The sequence below is a fragment of the Maylandia zebra genome, linkage group LG7 (assembly GCF_041146795.1).
Source record: "Maylandia zebra isolate NMK-2024a linkage group LG7, Mzebra_GT3a, whole genome shotgun sequence".
Classification (NCBI taxonomy): Eukaryota; Metazoa; Chordata; class Actinopteri; order Cichliformes; family Cichlidae; genus Maylandia; species Maylandia zebra.
The window spans coordinates 53088015-53104679 of record NC_135173.1 but is presented as its reverse complement, the minus strand read 5'-3'; the positions used below and the strand labels follow the sequence as shown (position 1 = coordinate 53104679).

The window sequence follows — 16665 nt, the reverse complement described above, 5'->3', positions numbered from 1 at the left end:
CCTCTCCTAAAACTGTTCTCACTTCCAATACCTTTTGGGATACTCATATCACTCACCTAACCTCTCTCTTGGTGTTTTCTTCATATCCTACTAATCACAAACGTAAAACATAACTGACTTAAAATATAGTTAGCGGGAACTCTTCTACTATTAATGACTGATACCAAAGATGCTTTACTGCTTGCGGTCAGTGCCATCCTTGCAGAAAATGTGATGTACATTTTAAAGGAAGGGATTGGGCTTGGTTTGGTGCAGGATCTAATTAATTCTCATTTCTTATTATCTTGTAAAAGCCGGTCCTTGAAACTAAAAAAAAAAAAAAAAAGTCAGTGGCTATTAACCATCCACTGAGTGTGTTTTTTCTGACACATTTAACTGAATGGATAAGGAATTACATTTCCAAGCCAATTCATAAGTCAAGAATACTACCTAATTAGAACAAGGTTTTCTTAGCCTCCATCCTTGTTGTCAATTAATGCTGCTATTAACCTTGAGACATCTGATGGCGCATGGCCCATAATGACGCTATTATGTTTCCTCCGTTAGCTTAAGCAAGTCATCAGCAGGTAAATATATGAAGCTGGTTTGCTGTGGAATTGCCTTTACTTGGCTCAGAGAAGAACCAATAATGTGATTTTGGAGAGATGGCTGCACGAGAGAGAGCAAAGTATCTCGATCATGTGTGCTCTGGCAGTAAAAAGAGGCCCCCAGTACACAAGCACAGGAACAGATGACACTCTTTAGCATTACTATTTTAAAAATCAGCTGTGGCTTGCTCCGAGGCATTCTCCATATTCAGCTTAGTTTATGTTAAGACTGCATTATCATCCTCTTACCCCCTGCTCTCCTATGCTTTTTCTGCTCCAGGTCCAGTGGCCAGCAGATGGATTTCTTGATTAAACTTCCCTGTATATCATAAATTATTTACTAGATTTTCAAATGAATTCGCTCAATTAATTCACTGTTCAGGCTTCATTTTTAGTTTGATGCATCAGAAAGGAAAAATGCGTAGGTGACTTGTTTTGTGTGCTTCCATGTGTGATGATATTTAATAGTTGATTAATGATGAGGGAGCATCAAGACAAAAAAAAGCCCATTATGTGGTGTTGTGGAGCGATGTATGTTCGCTTAAAAGAAGGATCCTAATCTCACATCTCTATTTTATCAAGACGCTAGCGTGACATGAACAGAGCTCTTTAACTCTTACATTGAAATCGCCAGGAGGAAATTGGACATTTCTCACTGCAGATATAAAGATAGGGTCCAATCTGTCAGGGAAACGAGCCCGGCTAGTTGTCCTCTGCGATGACTGAACTCTGTAATACATGCACACGCTGCATCGCTCTCATCCCTCACCCCACCGCTCGTTTCACATCTAGCCCACTCTTTTCCTCCCATCTCCACACACCTCTCATCTGCCTCGCTCTGCTGCCTCTCACAAGTGATTTCCAATGCATTTTTAATGCTGAATTAGCAGGGAGGTGAATGATCAGCTGCATATTAGTGATATTATAGTCTCTTGGAATAAAATAAAACATTTTCTTTCCTTTAAAGTGTTCCTTTTTTAATCTTCATGACTTTTTTTGCAACATATGCTGCAGGACCAGCAAAGGTCCAACAGATGTACTTTTCATGTCCTTCCCTGCCTGCTTTCCTCTCCCCCCAAGTCTTTTCCTGGACTCTTAGCTCTTCTACTGTAAAACCCTACCCATCAGGTCAGCTTGTTGACAGGTCTGTCAATACGTGCTCTGGCTGGTAGAGAGTAACCTTGGCCTCTTTCTTAATGCTCGCATTTACTTTTTCTCACAACTGTTCAAAAACATACAACAGGCCACCACCATCATCATCATCATGTACACACGTTGTGTTTGCCCACACACATTTAAGGACATGCAAGTACACTGAGTCACGTGCACCTTCGGGCATACACACTTGACCCAAAGCGTATGTAGTGCACAAAATCAACATAATCACCAGAACCATGAATCAATTAGGTACAGTTATTCCCTATTACAGCTGTTTTCCTGAATGCGAGTGAGCCCTTGGTGATGCTTTGGGGCATCTGCAATGAGCCTTGTAACTGATCCAAGAGTTGACTGTGTGGAAAAAGACTGCGTTCCCTCCCCAAAAGCAATGTGTGGTATATCTGATAACAACCCTTTGTTGATGGTACGTGGGATTTTGAGCAGCTGGAATATATCTGCGTCATCTTGCAAAGGTACATGTGCCCCCAGCTAGCCCGCTGTCTGCGCAACACTGATCTGGGACTGTCTATGATTCATTCGCTCCAACCCTCCTGTGTCATTTTTACTCCACTTTGGGTTACTCTTTTGTTTCTTTACTCTAGGTCTTGTTTTCATTCTTCTTCATCAAATTCTGTTTTCATTTGTGTTCCTGTCCTTCCTGGATAATGGCTCTTTTTTCTCCGAAGGCCTCGTTGGCCAGCTTGCAGCACTAGAGATCTGAAAGTCTGCACATTCATGTGAATAAGAAATATATACACTGAGAAAGTGAGAAAAAATATAGAACTAAGGGGTGAAAAGCACACAGGAAAGCAGTTCCCATGTTTAACCTTCAGATGAGCAAAGGCCTATCTTCATAGAGCTACGCATCCCAGCATACATTTCTATTCTGAATATCCACTAGCTCACCAATATTGTGGATCTGTAGTCTTGTTTGAAAAATGGTGCAGGCATTCCAGATGTGACCTGTTTTATGTCCTTTTTGAATATCGCCTAGATGCCCCTCCTGGACTTTTTACCAACAAGCAGTTTGTTTACAAAAACGTCGTATTAGAACAAAAGATGACAGAAATACTTATAAAAAGAGTAGGAAACATGAGAACATTAAACACAATCATGAGACAGACTCATAATCTTAATCCTACCATGAACTAGCCAAATTACAATTTAACCATAGGGTTGTATTTGTGTATTATCTATTTGTCAGTATATTGGTACTGGCATTTACAACAGTGGAAAATTGAAAATTAATTACACAGTTATCCATCAGAAGGCGCTCTGCAACTTCTCTGTTTTCAACACCACAAAAATAACAACAAGCTAATGCTAGCAGACTATAAGACATGAGTGATATACGACTTGTCATGACAACAAAAAAAGATGATCTTTATGTCATTATTGTAAGAACTTAATACACATAACTAGGGATGGGTACCGGTGTCCGGTGCCATGATGGCACCGGTTCTGACATAAACGGTAGTAACCAGACCGAAAAGCAGCGCACATTTTGGTGCTTTATTTAGGTGCTTTTTTTTTCCTGAGCTGTGATACACTTTAGATTCTAGCCAATCATTTTACGTTTCTGAGGATAGTAGGCGGGTCCAGGTACGTACGTTCTTTTAGAGCAGAGCTACAGATTAAAAACGCCCAAGGCCAAGCGGTCAAAAGTCTGGCTGTACTTGACAGCAAAATATGCAAACTCAGCAGCCTGCAACAAGTGCTTTAAGCTGATACTGTGATACTGTGCAAAGAGGTAACACCTCGAATCTGATGAAACACCTGGCGACGCATAGCGTTTTTTTAAAAGCTGAAAAATGCGCGTATTTGATAGCTTGCTGCGAGACCTCACACTGAGCACATCTACTGCGGGTGTGGTGCCTGTTATCGGACCCGGAGTTAGCAACATCCCCCAAAAACCCGAAGAGAGTCCTGGCCCCTAGCCCTGCCAGTGTAGCAGAAATGATGACGGATGATGATGGCAGCAGCAGCCGTTCTTCTCTGCGTGAGTAGCTTAATGTTGTTTGTGTGTAATTTACGTTGAGTAGGCTAACCACGTTATTACATTAATGCATGTAAGGTGAACTAGCAAACACCGTCGTAGTTACATGCGGCTGTCTTCTTGTTTGATGGCAGATACTCCCTTCACCCTGGCCAAAAAGGCTAAAATGACCAAAGAAAAAGTGGAAAACAGCTAAACATGAGAGGTTTTTGGACAAAGTTTGTGTTTTTTCCATTGTTTAAGCACTGCTTCCAGCCCAGAGTGATGCCATAAATCCCCTATAGCTGCAGAAAAGGCTAACATTGTTATCTTTTTACAAAAAAACAGCTGAACATGAGAGGTTTTTGGACCAATTTTGTGTTCTCCATTCTTTAAGCACCGGTTTGAGCACCGGTTTGAGCACCGTTTAAGCACCGGCACCGTTTGAAAAGTACCGGTTTGGCACCGGTATCGGATAAAACCTAAACGATACCCATCCCTACACATAAACCAATATTTTGAAAAAATACAGCCTATGTATTGGATTTTGAAAACTCCAAATATGGGAGTGGTTCTTATATAGTGCCATTTGAGTACTTAAGCGCTTAAGTGGCTTTATACAATATGTCTCATCTGCATAAGTACTTCCTATCCAGTATTCGGACACACATTCAGAGTCCGATGAACGCATCAGGATCAGCTCGGGGTTCAGATTGGATTGGATTCTGGTTCTTCAGGGACTGAACCACCAACATTCTACATTGAAATACATACATAAATATTTTTTTTTATTCAATTAAAAAAAATAACTCAACATATTAAGACTATCTGTTTACAACCATTTTGTAACTAAAAAAGTTGGAAATATTAAAAAAATATAAAAAAAACAACATGCATCTGCTTTTTATTTCCATAGCAATTTGGTAACCAATATTTTGGCCACCTCTGGCCTCATTGCTCATTATGACCCTTCAGTATTTTGCAGCTGAACAGTGACCATTTCTATTGCTGTAACCATGGAGTGTGCTGGGATGCTACACAAAATGGCTCTGTCTGTGTCGGAAACCTAAACAAAACTGCATGCCGCTCCATTACGACACTCAATCACTTTCTATGAGAAAGCACTCTTCACTTATATAACAACTTGACAGTAATGGCTCATTACCTCTTTGATCCACCAACACACAGGGTCCTCTCACACATTCATACCTTCATTCTAACAATAGTCCTACACTCCTGTGAACCACTTAGGCTTTGAACCCACAATTCAACAATACTAAAACAATGGAAAGCATCTATAGCGCATGGATGTGTTTATAGCTGGAAGGAAGCTGACATTGCACCGATACAAAGAATAAAAACAGAGAGAGGCAATTAGAAAAGCATTTGTGTGAGAAGAGACGTACCCACAGGAAGATGAGAAACAGCAAAAAATTAAGGCTTTGAAATTCATTATAGTACACGCGCCAGTTTATAGGGGATGTTGCTATGAAGAGCAAAGTGAAATCAGTGACACCGAGGGACTGTTTTTGTTTTCTTCTTGATAAATAGAGTTACTATATCTATTCTGTCCCCCTCCCCCAACTAAGTTTGAAAGGATTGATAAAAGTAAGTCATCACACAAGAGAAACATGCATAGACCCTCGCATGAAAATGTCAAACTATAAGTACTTTCATGTACTGTACAGTTCTTAACACAGCCTAATTTGAGATGTTTACAGTACAGACAAAAGCGCCCACATGTAAAGACAGAGAAAGCAACTTCCACATTATCATTGTAATTGATGCGCTGAAGTTGACTGAAAGCAGAATGTGTAGCTATTATTGTATCCGTATCGGTGATGTGACAAATACACGAAGCCCTTTGGTGTCAGGTGCTTCCTCGATGCCAAGCCAGAGCAAGGCAGGGGAGACCAAGGCCGAGGTTGTTAGAGCTGTAGTCCTGCCACAGCAAGACCCCCCACAGGGAAATCACAGGCCCAGTGATCCAGGGAAGTCTCTCTGCTCTGTTTTGCTCCAGTCCACATGGCCTCCTATACCTCTGGCCAGCTCAGCAGGTTCATTATTTCGACAAGGGTACCCACAGAAGCAGCAAGCCCACATCTGTCACGGAGACGGCACGCATTTACAATCTTCAGCCCTCAACATACTGTTATGCTGATGATTAAAGTATCATGGCATGGCTGTATAGAACATATACTTCACATGTGTCTGCTTCCAGTGTAGCGTTGTTATTAGGGCCGAACAATTAATCAAAGTCACGATATGAAAGGCCGCAATTTTCCAATCGCAAATGCTGCCCTATTAAACACAAATAAGCCGTAGCGAGTAAAAGTTTAAACTATGATGACAACTGCAAATTCTTTCTGTTACAGTTAATAAATGTTAAATCTTTGCATATCCTAGCTATCATCCTAGCTAGTATGCTAACTGTGGGCATGCCAGCAGTTTTAATTTGATCATTAATTAGCAGCGGGGAATGTAAGTACAGCCACGACTCTCTTTTAGTCATGTTTTTGGTCTTTACCAAATCCTTTGGGAAGTAGCTGACTTTTTACAGGCTGCACTCATCTATATTTTCACTCTTTTTCACTAATTATGGCTTTTGGTTTAAAAGGCTCTACAGAGAAGAGGAGATTAATAATTCTCTGTATTGATCGCTATGTGGGAAAGGTTTTGCTGCCATTTCACGCATTCTTTATATGGAAAAAAAGAATAATTACCATTTTTGTACAGTGATCATGGCAATTTCATGTGTTTGTTTGTCGAGTGGCTTCTCAGTTGTACGCACATTACTGTTTTGAACTCGTCACATGAACGCTATAAATCGGGACCTGAACGATTCAGAGCTGCAAAGAAGCGTGCTTTGTGATTGCAGATATCAAGATTACCATCAGTTGCCTCTTAACAGCTGCTTGTCGTTATTATCATGGAGTAGCCACTCTGCAATCGTGTTGTGCTGTTATCCAGAAATCTAAAGGCACTTTGGAACTTCTTCATTATGTTTGAATGCTACTGAGCAATGTCAAGCATGAGACTACTGTTGATTGGCACACCCCCTCCCATTGACCAGAAGATATTGCACGTTTCCCTTCCATTAAAAACTGAGGTTAAGGTGCTTAAAAAATACATATGATACATATTCCATTAGTACATGAGTAAGATTACTTAGTGATTGCACTCACTTCGGGGCACTTCAGTTTAACGTACAGGATGGAAATAAAATAATCACACAGTTACTTAGAAATAAAAAAATTTCCACTATTGCTGTAGGGGTAAATCAGTGTGTGCATGAAGTGCTACAGAGCCTGACTCTTGTGCCACAGTTGCGTGTGGGTACAACATCTAATTAAGTGAGTTAGTGCAGTTTGATAAATACCAGCAGAGGTGTCGACATAATTTGTGATATGGGTTGCTGCTGAGTCTGTTTTTGATACTTGTGTGTGATAAACATAGTGTGTGTGTGCACATATCTTTGCATGTATGTGTTGCACATCCTCCTCCTTCATATAGCTTTCCTTCATGATGTTTTGGAGATAGATAGACTTCCTAACTATTGTTACACGCTTTGACTTTGATCAGTTTGTGTTGGTTGTGGTTCTAAAGTGAAGCTTAGGGTGTAAGAGCTGACAAACTGTCAGATATATTCCATGGTTTTCTAGTCATAAACAAAAAGTTTTTTTTCCTCAATGCTTTGGAAAGTTTAGAGAATGTTATTGATTATCTCCAGCCCAAGTGGGCAACCCCACTGGGCTTATCTCCCTTTAAAGCTGTACTGTGTGCGTGTTTCTGCATCATGTGTGGTAAAGATGAGAAATATACAGACATATCCTATGTGCAGTACATTTATATATACCATAGGAGTTAGCACATGTGTATGCACTTATATCACACTATGAAATTTAAAAAGAAAATGCCCCTTAACCTGCTATAAGAATCACATCACAGTAACTAATATACAAATCTATAAATCTGATATAGAAAGGGAGTTTTTCCTTCCCACTGTTGCCAACGTGCTTGCTCATGGGGGTGCATATGATTGTTGGGTCTTTCTTTGTGTGTATTATTTTAGGGTCTACTTTACAATATAAAGCACCTTGAGGTGACTGTTGCTGTGATTTGGCTCTGTATAAATAAAATTGAATTGAATAGAATAGCTAACCTTTCAAAAGAAGACCTACAGGACAATGGGGTTTCTGTACAGAACAAAACCTTTCTTATTCCAGTGTTGAATTACAAAAATGTAAAACTGATACATAACTTAAAACAGAGAGTTGATGAATCACAATTTCATCAATTCATTCCAGCCATGTAAGCAAACAGGTTAACGATTCAGGCGAGCGGCTTTCATCGGAGCGTGAGAGAAAATGGAGGTTAAATCCTAACAGTTAAGCAGGTCATTGGCTTCAGGAGTCACATGATAATTCACTTCCTTGTCCTTTGGATACCTTTTTGATATTATGTAAATGACTGAAAACAAGTTCTGTTTTCCTATAATCATCATCCAGTCCTTTGGGCTTTCATCATTTGGACTGCATGCGACCAAAAGCTCTTACTCTGGGGGTGTGTATTCATTCCAAAGCAACCTGCTCTTATCATATTTTGTTTTTGTTTTTCTGTTGTTTTTTTTGCCTTGACTTTTCTCAGCTCTGACTTTTTTCATCAAAAAAGCCTAATATGAATGCTCCGCTATTGTGCTCGCTCGAAATTCTCCCAAGTTAATAGCACATCCAACCATGTGGCCACAGTCACACAGTTGCTTTGTATCTGGCGAAGATTTCAAAGCCGGTTTTTAAGTCGCACTTGAATCTCCGCTTTACTCTAAATGGCACCCATCTGTTACAAAAGGGCACAGATGACAGCCCACCTACAGCAACGACTCAAATATGCAGAGTTACCAGACAAATACCAGGCGATGTTTTGTAATATCAAGACAAACAGAGACCGCAAGAGATCTCTATTACCTGATCCCTCCCCACTGGGTCTGAAATGACTGTGTCAATAGCACGAGACTGGAGATAAAAGATTGGTATTACTGCTAAAGATTGCAGGGAGAGACTGGCTGACAGAAAAAGAGGGATGGGGTGGGGGTGGCAGAGAGAATGGCTATGTCTGCCTGTGTGTGATAGTAACATAACAAGTGCCGAAGAAAGAGACAGATTGATGTAGGGAGGAGTGGGACAGATTGGAGCATTAGGCATTCTTATTTCCCACAACATCTCCTCTCACCCAGTGTTGAAGTTATGGATAACATTCGGCTTTTTCACAATATTAGAGTCATTCAGATTTTTCTTTTTTAAATCTAAACATGACTCTTCACTTTTCATTCATTCATCAACAACACCCCCCCCCCCCCCCCCCCCCCCCCCCCCCCCCCCCAACCTCAGTTTAGTTTACTGATCAGACACAGAGAGGCTAGCATTGCAGAACACACACACACACACACACACACACACACACACACACACACTCAACACATTAAAACCCAGGGCAGGCTATCTGGTGTTCACGTGACCTTTAAGTGCTTATAAAATAGACAGGGGAGCTTGTAGGCAATAAAACGCTGGCCTCGACTTCACTTATAAGCAGGTTACATGAAGATCTGCCAGCTGTAACATACAACACATTAAACTCATCTCGGTATCAGTCCATACTCATGCAGCAAGACTCAAACACAGGCCCACAGTGCCACCATGCAAGTGACTCTAACTGAGCCCTGAAATCTACAGGAGAGCAGCAAGCCACACATCCAACACCTAAGCAGTATTAGAAATGTGCCAAAGTCGAGCGTCTTTCTAACAATTGGAATGGCACCATTCGCAATTCACAGTACAAAAAACAAAACAAAAACATTCTAAAAACACATATTATTGATTAGTCTCACTGGGATAATAATGTTGTCGTATATTTAAAAAAAAATCTATTGTGCGATTTATGTGAGCTGATTTCCTTTGAAACAAATCAAAGGTGCGTCAGCAATGGAAAGGTCGCCAAACTGCAGGCTCACGTCAGATTTGCTCTTACTGTCTCAGATTTCTCTGAGGAACTTTTCAGCACTTTCACATTTCTTATTAAAAGCCATCTACATTTTTAGAAACAAGGAAAGGAAAACGTGTGTTTTCTCCTTTCTGTGTGTTTTGCAAAGGCCACAAGCTGCATCAGTGCCCCGAAATCCGATCCCTTGTTCCCGAGGAGACCTTTCTCTCTCTCGCCTCCTCTCTCTGTCTCTTTCTCTCTCTCATTGGCTGTCAATAACCCTCTACTGACCTTGTGAAAACACATTGACTATTCCCCAAAGTAAGCCTTTCGTGCATGCAACACCATACACGTCCGACCCTGTCCCAGTTCACCCGAGCGGGAGACAGGCTGAACTCAAGACTGTCGGGAGGATGTCTGTGCGCCAAGTTTCGGCATTTTCAACAAGACAAACGGGATTTTCAGACAAGCGAGCAGCTTGCAGCCCGAAGTAATCTGACAATATGTGGTGAGGATGCAGCCGAGATGCGCAATTATCTCCTGCAGTGATTTTCACCTATTCCCCTTAATTAATGTATTTCTAAGTAGGGCTAACTAACACGTTCGCGCGCTGTGACACATTAAAATAAAAAAAATAAATAAAAAGTAGCCGTGGGGACCGTGTGATCCGCGGGTGGGTTGAAACATTATGACAGGAACAGAAGTGCTAAAGCTCGGGGAGTCGGGAATAACAGCTCATCTGCAGCTTCTGTCTCTACAGTGCAGTGATTCGCCCGAGAGGCACATCACCAAATTCAGCGTGGTAACACTGCAGCAAGCAGATGCACCACTCCTCATAATAATAATAATAATAATAATAATAATAATAATAATAATAATAATAATAATAGTAATTTAAAAAAGCCCACAGATCGAGTGGAGAATGTGCGGAACATACCTGGTTTTTATGCCGAGTTCCATCTTCGAGTTCAGAAGAGCTGTTCATGATTCCCCATCGGTCATTTACCATCACACGAAGAATCGGCGCATCGAATCCGCCTGTGTTTCGGGGCGGCAGGGAATAAGCCCACTCTTTTTAAGTCTTTACCTGCGATTCAGCCTACTCCATGAGAAAGAAAAATGGGGGTACTGGACGTAGAAAAACGGACAAGGCAAAAGTACTTATGTGGCACTTGCACACATTACGCACCAAGGGAACTTAGACTAAATTCCTCCAGACTTTCCTGCTTCTGTATCCAATATTCCAATTAGAAAGAGTTTTCTTCTATTACAATCGCCTGGAAATTAAAAACAGATTCACAAACGCGATTATTTTGCATTTAACAATTTTTTTTTTTAAAAAGAGCAACCTCTCCCCCCAAAAATTTATCTTGATCAAGCACCAAGCGCAGTCCTTTTAGTCCACAAAAAGAAATCGACAAAAATCTTTGTTCGCTCAGATTGCTTGGTGCATTCTGACCTTTGCGTCCACCCACTCCCGTTATCCGGACACTTTGAGGCGCCAGGTTGGCCAAGACTGTTTCCACTTATCACTGAACAGGTAGAGAGAAGATGGGGAGAGAGTTGCAGAGCCGCCGCGTCCTTTCCACTTCTCCAGAAACCCTCCAATAACGGAGCCGCTGGACGGATACTCTTGCTCTTTTTCTTTTCTGCGCCAGGCTGATCTATCTGGGAATTTCACACAATGCCGTTGACAAGACGTGTTGCGGTGAGATTAGCGTGCTCCGCTTGCGAGCTCCGCACGGGGCGCTCCGTGCCTCCGACTGTCAATCAGCGCGTCCCTTCGGTACGTGCGGCGCGCTCCAGGGCAACGTTCCACCCCAGTACCGCCCTGCCCTCGATAGATGTGCCACCGCCTCACCGCCTACTGCTTCACTTCCACCTCAGCGCAAACCCTCCTATCCCGCTGCAACCCAAACAGAAGCAGATCATAGATTATATATATATATATTTCTAATGTGGAGACAACAGACTGTAGGCGGTTAAACACAATCCTGAGAACAGATTGCTGATGGAATCCTCCTTGTGGAAATCTAATAAAGGTTGCTTCATATTTCAGAGATTGTCACAGCACCCTTTGAACATTATTGCACTCAGTGTCTGACTGGATTTTAATGACTAGACGTAAGATTACCTAGGATTTCTAATTGGTGTGACAGCCGTTAGAAGTGTGTGTGTGTGTGTGTGTGGGGGGGGGGGGGGGGGGGGGGGGGGGGGGGCTCTTTGGGAGTTAAAGGCAGAAGAACCTCAGTGAGGTATATAAAAAAAGAGGGAGATGAATCAGAATATTAAACTGAAGCTACTACCTCATTTATTTCACAGAAGTCAGACGACTAGAGCCCTTTCCTGGATTAACACAAGTTTGTGTTGTGTTTCAAGCTCAGTGGACATCAAATACCAAACATAAAAATCCAGGCCAGTTTTTAAAAAAGGGGTGGCAAATTAAAAGAAAAACATACATACAGCGTCTCAGTTTGGTGTTGACATCACTACAGTTTGCATGCACGTCTGTACTGACTCTGCACTCGACCTGAGAGATTGAACTCAATTCATCCAAAGAGATTTGGACAGCTTCCACAGCTCCGGCCAGTGACTCAAACCATTCAGTGAACACTTTTGCCATAGGGAAGGGGGTACTGTCATCCTCAAATAGGCTACTCCCATGAGGGAAGAAATGTTTTGTCACAGAATAAAGGTGGCCACTCGGTACAGCTTTGCAGTGGTTTGCAGTGACACTTCCTGATGCCAGCAAAATTCCTCCCATACCATCACAGAGCCATTGGATCCTCTTGCTGCTGGGGTCAAGCCTTTATGTCCATGGGCATTCTCTTGGTGCATGACATGCATTCGCCCACACACTGAGAAGTTGGTGATGGATGACTCATCTCACCATATCACCTTCTCTTTGCATCTCTGCAGAACAATGCTGACTTCTAAAGTGTGCATTCATCTTAAAATTGAGTTTTTCCACTTAAAGCTCGGTATAAAAAAATTTCTCTGTATTTGAAGAATTTATTGACTAGTCTTGCTTGCAGTTTAATCACGCCACTGACATTTTCTAAGGTAGAGTTGATCCTCTGTTTTTCCATGCATATGGCACTAATGCACAAGTATCAAGGTCTGTAAACGCGCACTTTCCCATCTCTGTTTCTGACTCTGGTGTCTGCCATAGTTCTAAATGCACTGTATCTACTGACACACCAGTCAGCTGAACACAGAGCGTGATTAGCTGTTAATTGCCCAATTGTGTCATGCGATGAATCTGTGTGGAATCATTTGCATATTTTGTGTTGTGCCATTCTTTCATTCAGCCTTTTCCTTTCATTCCCACCTGTAGTAAAGTGACTATGTAGCGGCAACCAAATAAAAGGAAAATCATATGAATTGCCACTATGAAGGGGGGAAATGATAATAAGGGAAAAATGTGCACTTGACTCGTTTGGTTCTTTTGGAAGCAGTTTTTACAAAAAAGAAAAAAAAAAAACACCATTAAAAGAAAGCTCAGCTGGTTAACATAATAGCTCTACTATTTGAACTCCAGTTATGAATTGATGAACGTTCCTAAAAATCAATTTTCTCTTCAACATTTTTCCCACCTCAGACCACCACCACCCTTCTCTTTTCCACGCAGTCGATACGGTCAATAAGATTAGCCTCAATACTGGCCTTGTTTCTGCTCATTTAAGAAAGTGTGATAAACTGATGATTAGAGATCTGATAATTAGTGCAGGGGGCAAAGCAGGAGTGACATTACTCAACCCTGTGATAAAGATGCAGTTGCTGGCAGAGGAGTGAGGATGGGTTGAGGGGAATAATGAGTCGTTGCTAAACAATGTACATTGTTAGCAGATCTGACACCCACCAGTTAATTGAGGGTATTGTTAACCTTTACATATTGTTTGGGTCAAATTGGACCTGTCCTGACATTTAGCAGGATTAAAAATACCTTGAATGTCATCCTTTTAACCTTAATTTTGGTGACTTTTCCTAAAGTGACCCAAAATACACAAAAACTATTTGAAAGTTTGACACTGTTGTGCAGGGGCTAGCTGACCTGGGTCGAAACTGACCTATATACTGTAAACTGAGATGGATTTCAAGAAAATGGTGGTTTTAAAGAATCTTGAGACTTTGACGTGGCACACGTCTGTGTTTTTTTTATGGGAAAGTGATGACAAAATTTGAGGTGTCACACGATTTTTCAGTCTTCCCACCACATTTGCCCAAGTTCCTGCAGTCATAGGGACCTGCTGGTCTTTGAGCATTCATGGGGGAACCTCCAAAGAGTTAAACAGTAAACATAGAAGTGATCATAGATAGTGCACAAAGGCAACAGATGTGCTACAGTAGTCAGAAGGTCCCCTGAAACAGATATGAGACCTGAAATAGGGCAGTCATGTTGGTGCACGAGCTATCACTGTCAACTCATACTAAGAAAGTTCCTGGTTCAAATCTAGGCAGAGCCTGTTTAAACTTTGCATGTTCTCCCCCAAGTAAAGAAATGCATGTTAGGCTAATTGGTGATTCTAAATCGGCCATGGGTATGAGGTAAATAAAGTCCTTGAATTGCACAGAATGTAGTGCTGTATTAATGTATAGTTAAAGTCTGAATTGTAGTTAAAAGTGGTTTAAGTGGTCAGTGAGATTAGATATAAATGCAAACATATTTGCTCTTGCTAAATAAAGCATCTGAAATATAATAAAATAATCTAAAACTAAACCAATCAGAGTTCTTTTTTTCTGAGCTGAGATCAAACTGAGAGCTTCGTGAGAACCCGTTTGTGCCCAGATTTTTTTCAGAGTTGTAAGGTATATCATTTTATCAGTTGAGTCCCTCTGAATCATGTTATGTATTTATTTTTTCCATTTTGTACTTTTTTTTGAAGAAAATAGCATTTTTATGACTGGCAACAATTGTTGCCAGTAGTCACACAGCTTGTCACTAGGTCAAATGTCACCTAATAATAATAATAGAGAAGTAATAATAATAATATAATAAGAACAAAATAATAATATAGTCATAATAAATAATAACAAAAAGGTGGAGCCTCAGGTTCCCCCTGTATAAAATTCAAAACATCAAACAATTTGAACTGATTTCTTTATTCTCAATTTTTTTATACTCAAAAACTCAACAAACATTTTTTTCTTAGAACCTCTAAAAACATATATACATATATAACATATTTCTTCCCATACATTCCATCATCTTTCATGCATGTTCTACTCAGTGTGGTACTTCTTGAAGCACTCCACATGTAGTGGCACATCACACTTTCCACACGCAAATGATGTGCGTCCGCCGCAGTTCTTGCATCGCTTGTACCTGCTACCAGTGTTGCAGGGCCAGTGGTTCAAATTATCAAACCTGGTGGCATCAGTTATCGCCACCGCCATTGAAGATCTTCTGCCCTGCCTACTTGGCTTTGTTCCATGGCGCAGGAGGAGGGTCTGGGCTACCAGCCTCTGGAAGGAGAGGAGATCCTTCTCCCCGCTTTTCCAGGACCTAAATGAATGACAAAACAAGCATGATAGATGCATGAATGTGCATCGTTTCATCCTTTCTACAACGTCATGCCCCATATGTAGAATGTTCTGTAAAAGCAATATCACACTTGAGTTTGTGATGTTGGTCTGGATATCATCACTGTTGCTCTTGTCGACCGAAGAGCACTAGCGATGACCTCGAGTCAAACATCACCAACTCGATTGTGATATCACTAAATAACATACAGCCTTGTGTACCTGTAATAGCACCAGCTGTTCACCATGGCACTGTTCAGGGCCCAGCTGAAGCATGGCCACCACCACTTCTTGGACCGGATGTTGACTCTGTAGCGGCTGACAAACTGGTCATGCAGGTCCACTCCTCCCATGTGTGTGTTGTAGTCCTGGATACACTTGGGCTGTCTGACCTTGTCCATAGTCCGCTTCTGTTTATTCCATCTCTTCGCCTCAGTTTCGGTGAACTCCCTCTCCATGTTCGACACCACGGTGACCACGCTGTTGTCATTCCACCTTACAATCAGCTTCTCTGCCTCAACCAGATACTCAGCATCTCCTCTGGGTGTCTTCTTGAAGGTCTGGGGTGCTGTGAAGGGAACGTTATGGAGCTGAGTTTGTCGCATCGTGCCACAGCTGCCATAGCCTCTCAGGGTCATCTCATCCACCAGGGACAGGGTTGTGAAGAGGTTGTTGTGGTAAAACTTGACTCCAGGTGGCACTTCAGCTTTCTCTGCCAGGCCAAGAACCACACTTGGACCCTGACCAAGTCCAGTTTCCACCAGATGTGTGTGGTTTCCTACATATGGCTCCATCTGATGGACAAACCCGGAGGAGGATGCTAAGCTCCATATTTTATACCCAAAATTAATAGGCTTCCCTCTAATAAACTGTTTGCACCCATGCCTTCCAAAATACTCAATCATCATCTCATCTACTGCCACATGTTCTGCTATCGGGATTGCGTTGTTGATGTCATTTAGATGCTTAAAAAGGGGACGCACCTTGAAGAACGGGTCAGCTGTGATCTTCATGTTGTCTACTAAATGAACAGAAGACATAATTTCATCAAACCTGTTCCTCCGCATGGCATCTTTTACAGCATTGTTGCTGACATCACAATCGTCTGACCAGAGAAGACGCCGCCTTGGGACTGTGTTGTATCCACTGATCAACAGAATACCGTAGAATGTAAGAAGTTCATCCTCAGTCAGGTTGAGCGTTTTCCCTTTTTGTTCAGCGTAGAGATTGGACATTTCCAGTGTGACATCTCTGAGGGACTTGGGATAAAATGTGAGGAAGATATCCACTGGATCATCTGATGTGAAGCCAGGATCATGTTCTTTGGGGACATAGCGAATGATCTGATATTTTTTGTTGGCTTGTGCTGGTGCTTTGGCCGCAATTTTGATTTTTTTGAATTTCCTGTCTTGGTTCTTAGTTTTGTGGAGCATGGGCCCAACAATC

General features: G+C 41.7%; 2 protein-coding genes across 3 annotated transcripts in view; both read right to left on the bottom strand.

Annotated features, from left to right (window-relative positions):
- The window catches only part of fibcd1b (fibrinogen C domain containing 1b), a 134995-nt gene extending 123402 nt beyond the window's left edge, over nucleotides 1-11593 (bottom strand). For both annotated transcript variants that reach the window (XM_004549824.3, XM_004549825.3), the window contains exon 1: nucleotides 10634-11593. In XM_004549824.3, the coding sequence (XP_004549881.1) occupies nucleotides 10634-10705 (72 nt within the window). In that variant the 5' untranslated portion in view covers nucleotides 10706-11593. The remainder of the gene's footprint in view (nucleotides 1-10633) is intronic.
- A 2941-nt stretch (nucleotides 11594-14534) lies between these two features.
- On the bottom strand, nucleotides 14535-15885 carry LOC106676606 (piggyBac transposable element-derived protein 3). The gene is made up of 2 exons (XM_024806313.2): nucleotides 15442-15885; nucleotides 14535-15202 (listed from the first exon to the last, which is right to left on the bottom strand). The coding sequence occupies exons 1-2, from the start codon at nucleotides 15855-15857 to the stop codon at nucleotides 14920-14922; spliced, it is 699 nt and encodes a 232-aa protein (XP_024662081.2). The 5' UTR covers nucleotides 15858-15885; the 3' UTR covers nucleotides 14535-14919.
- Nucleotides 15886-16665: the final 780 nt, after the last annotated feature.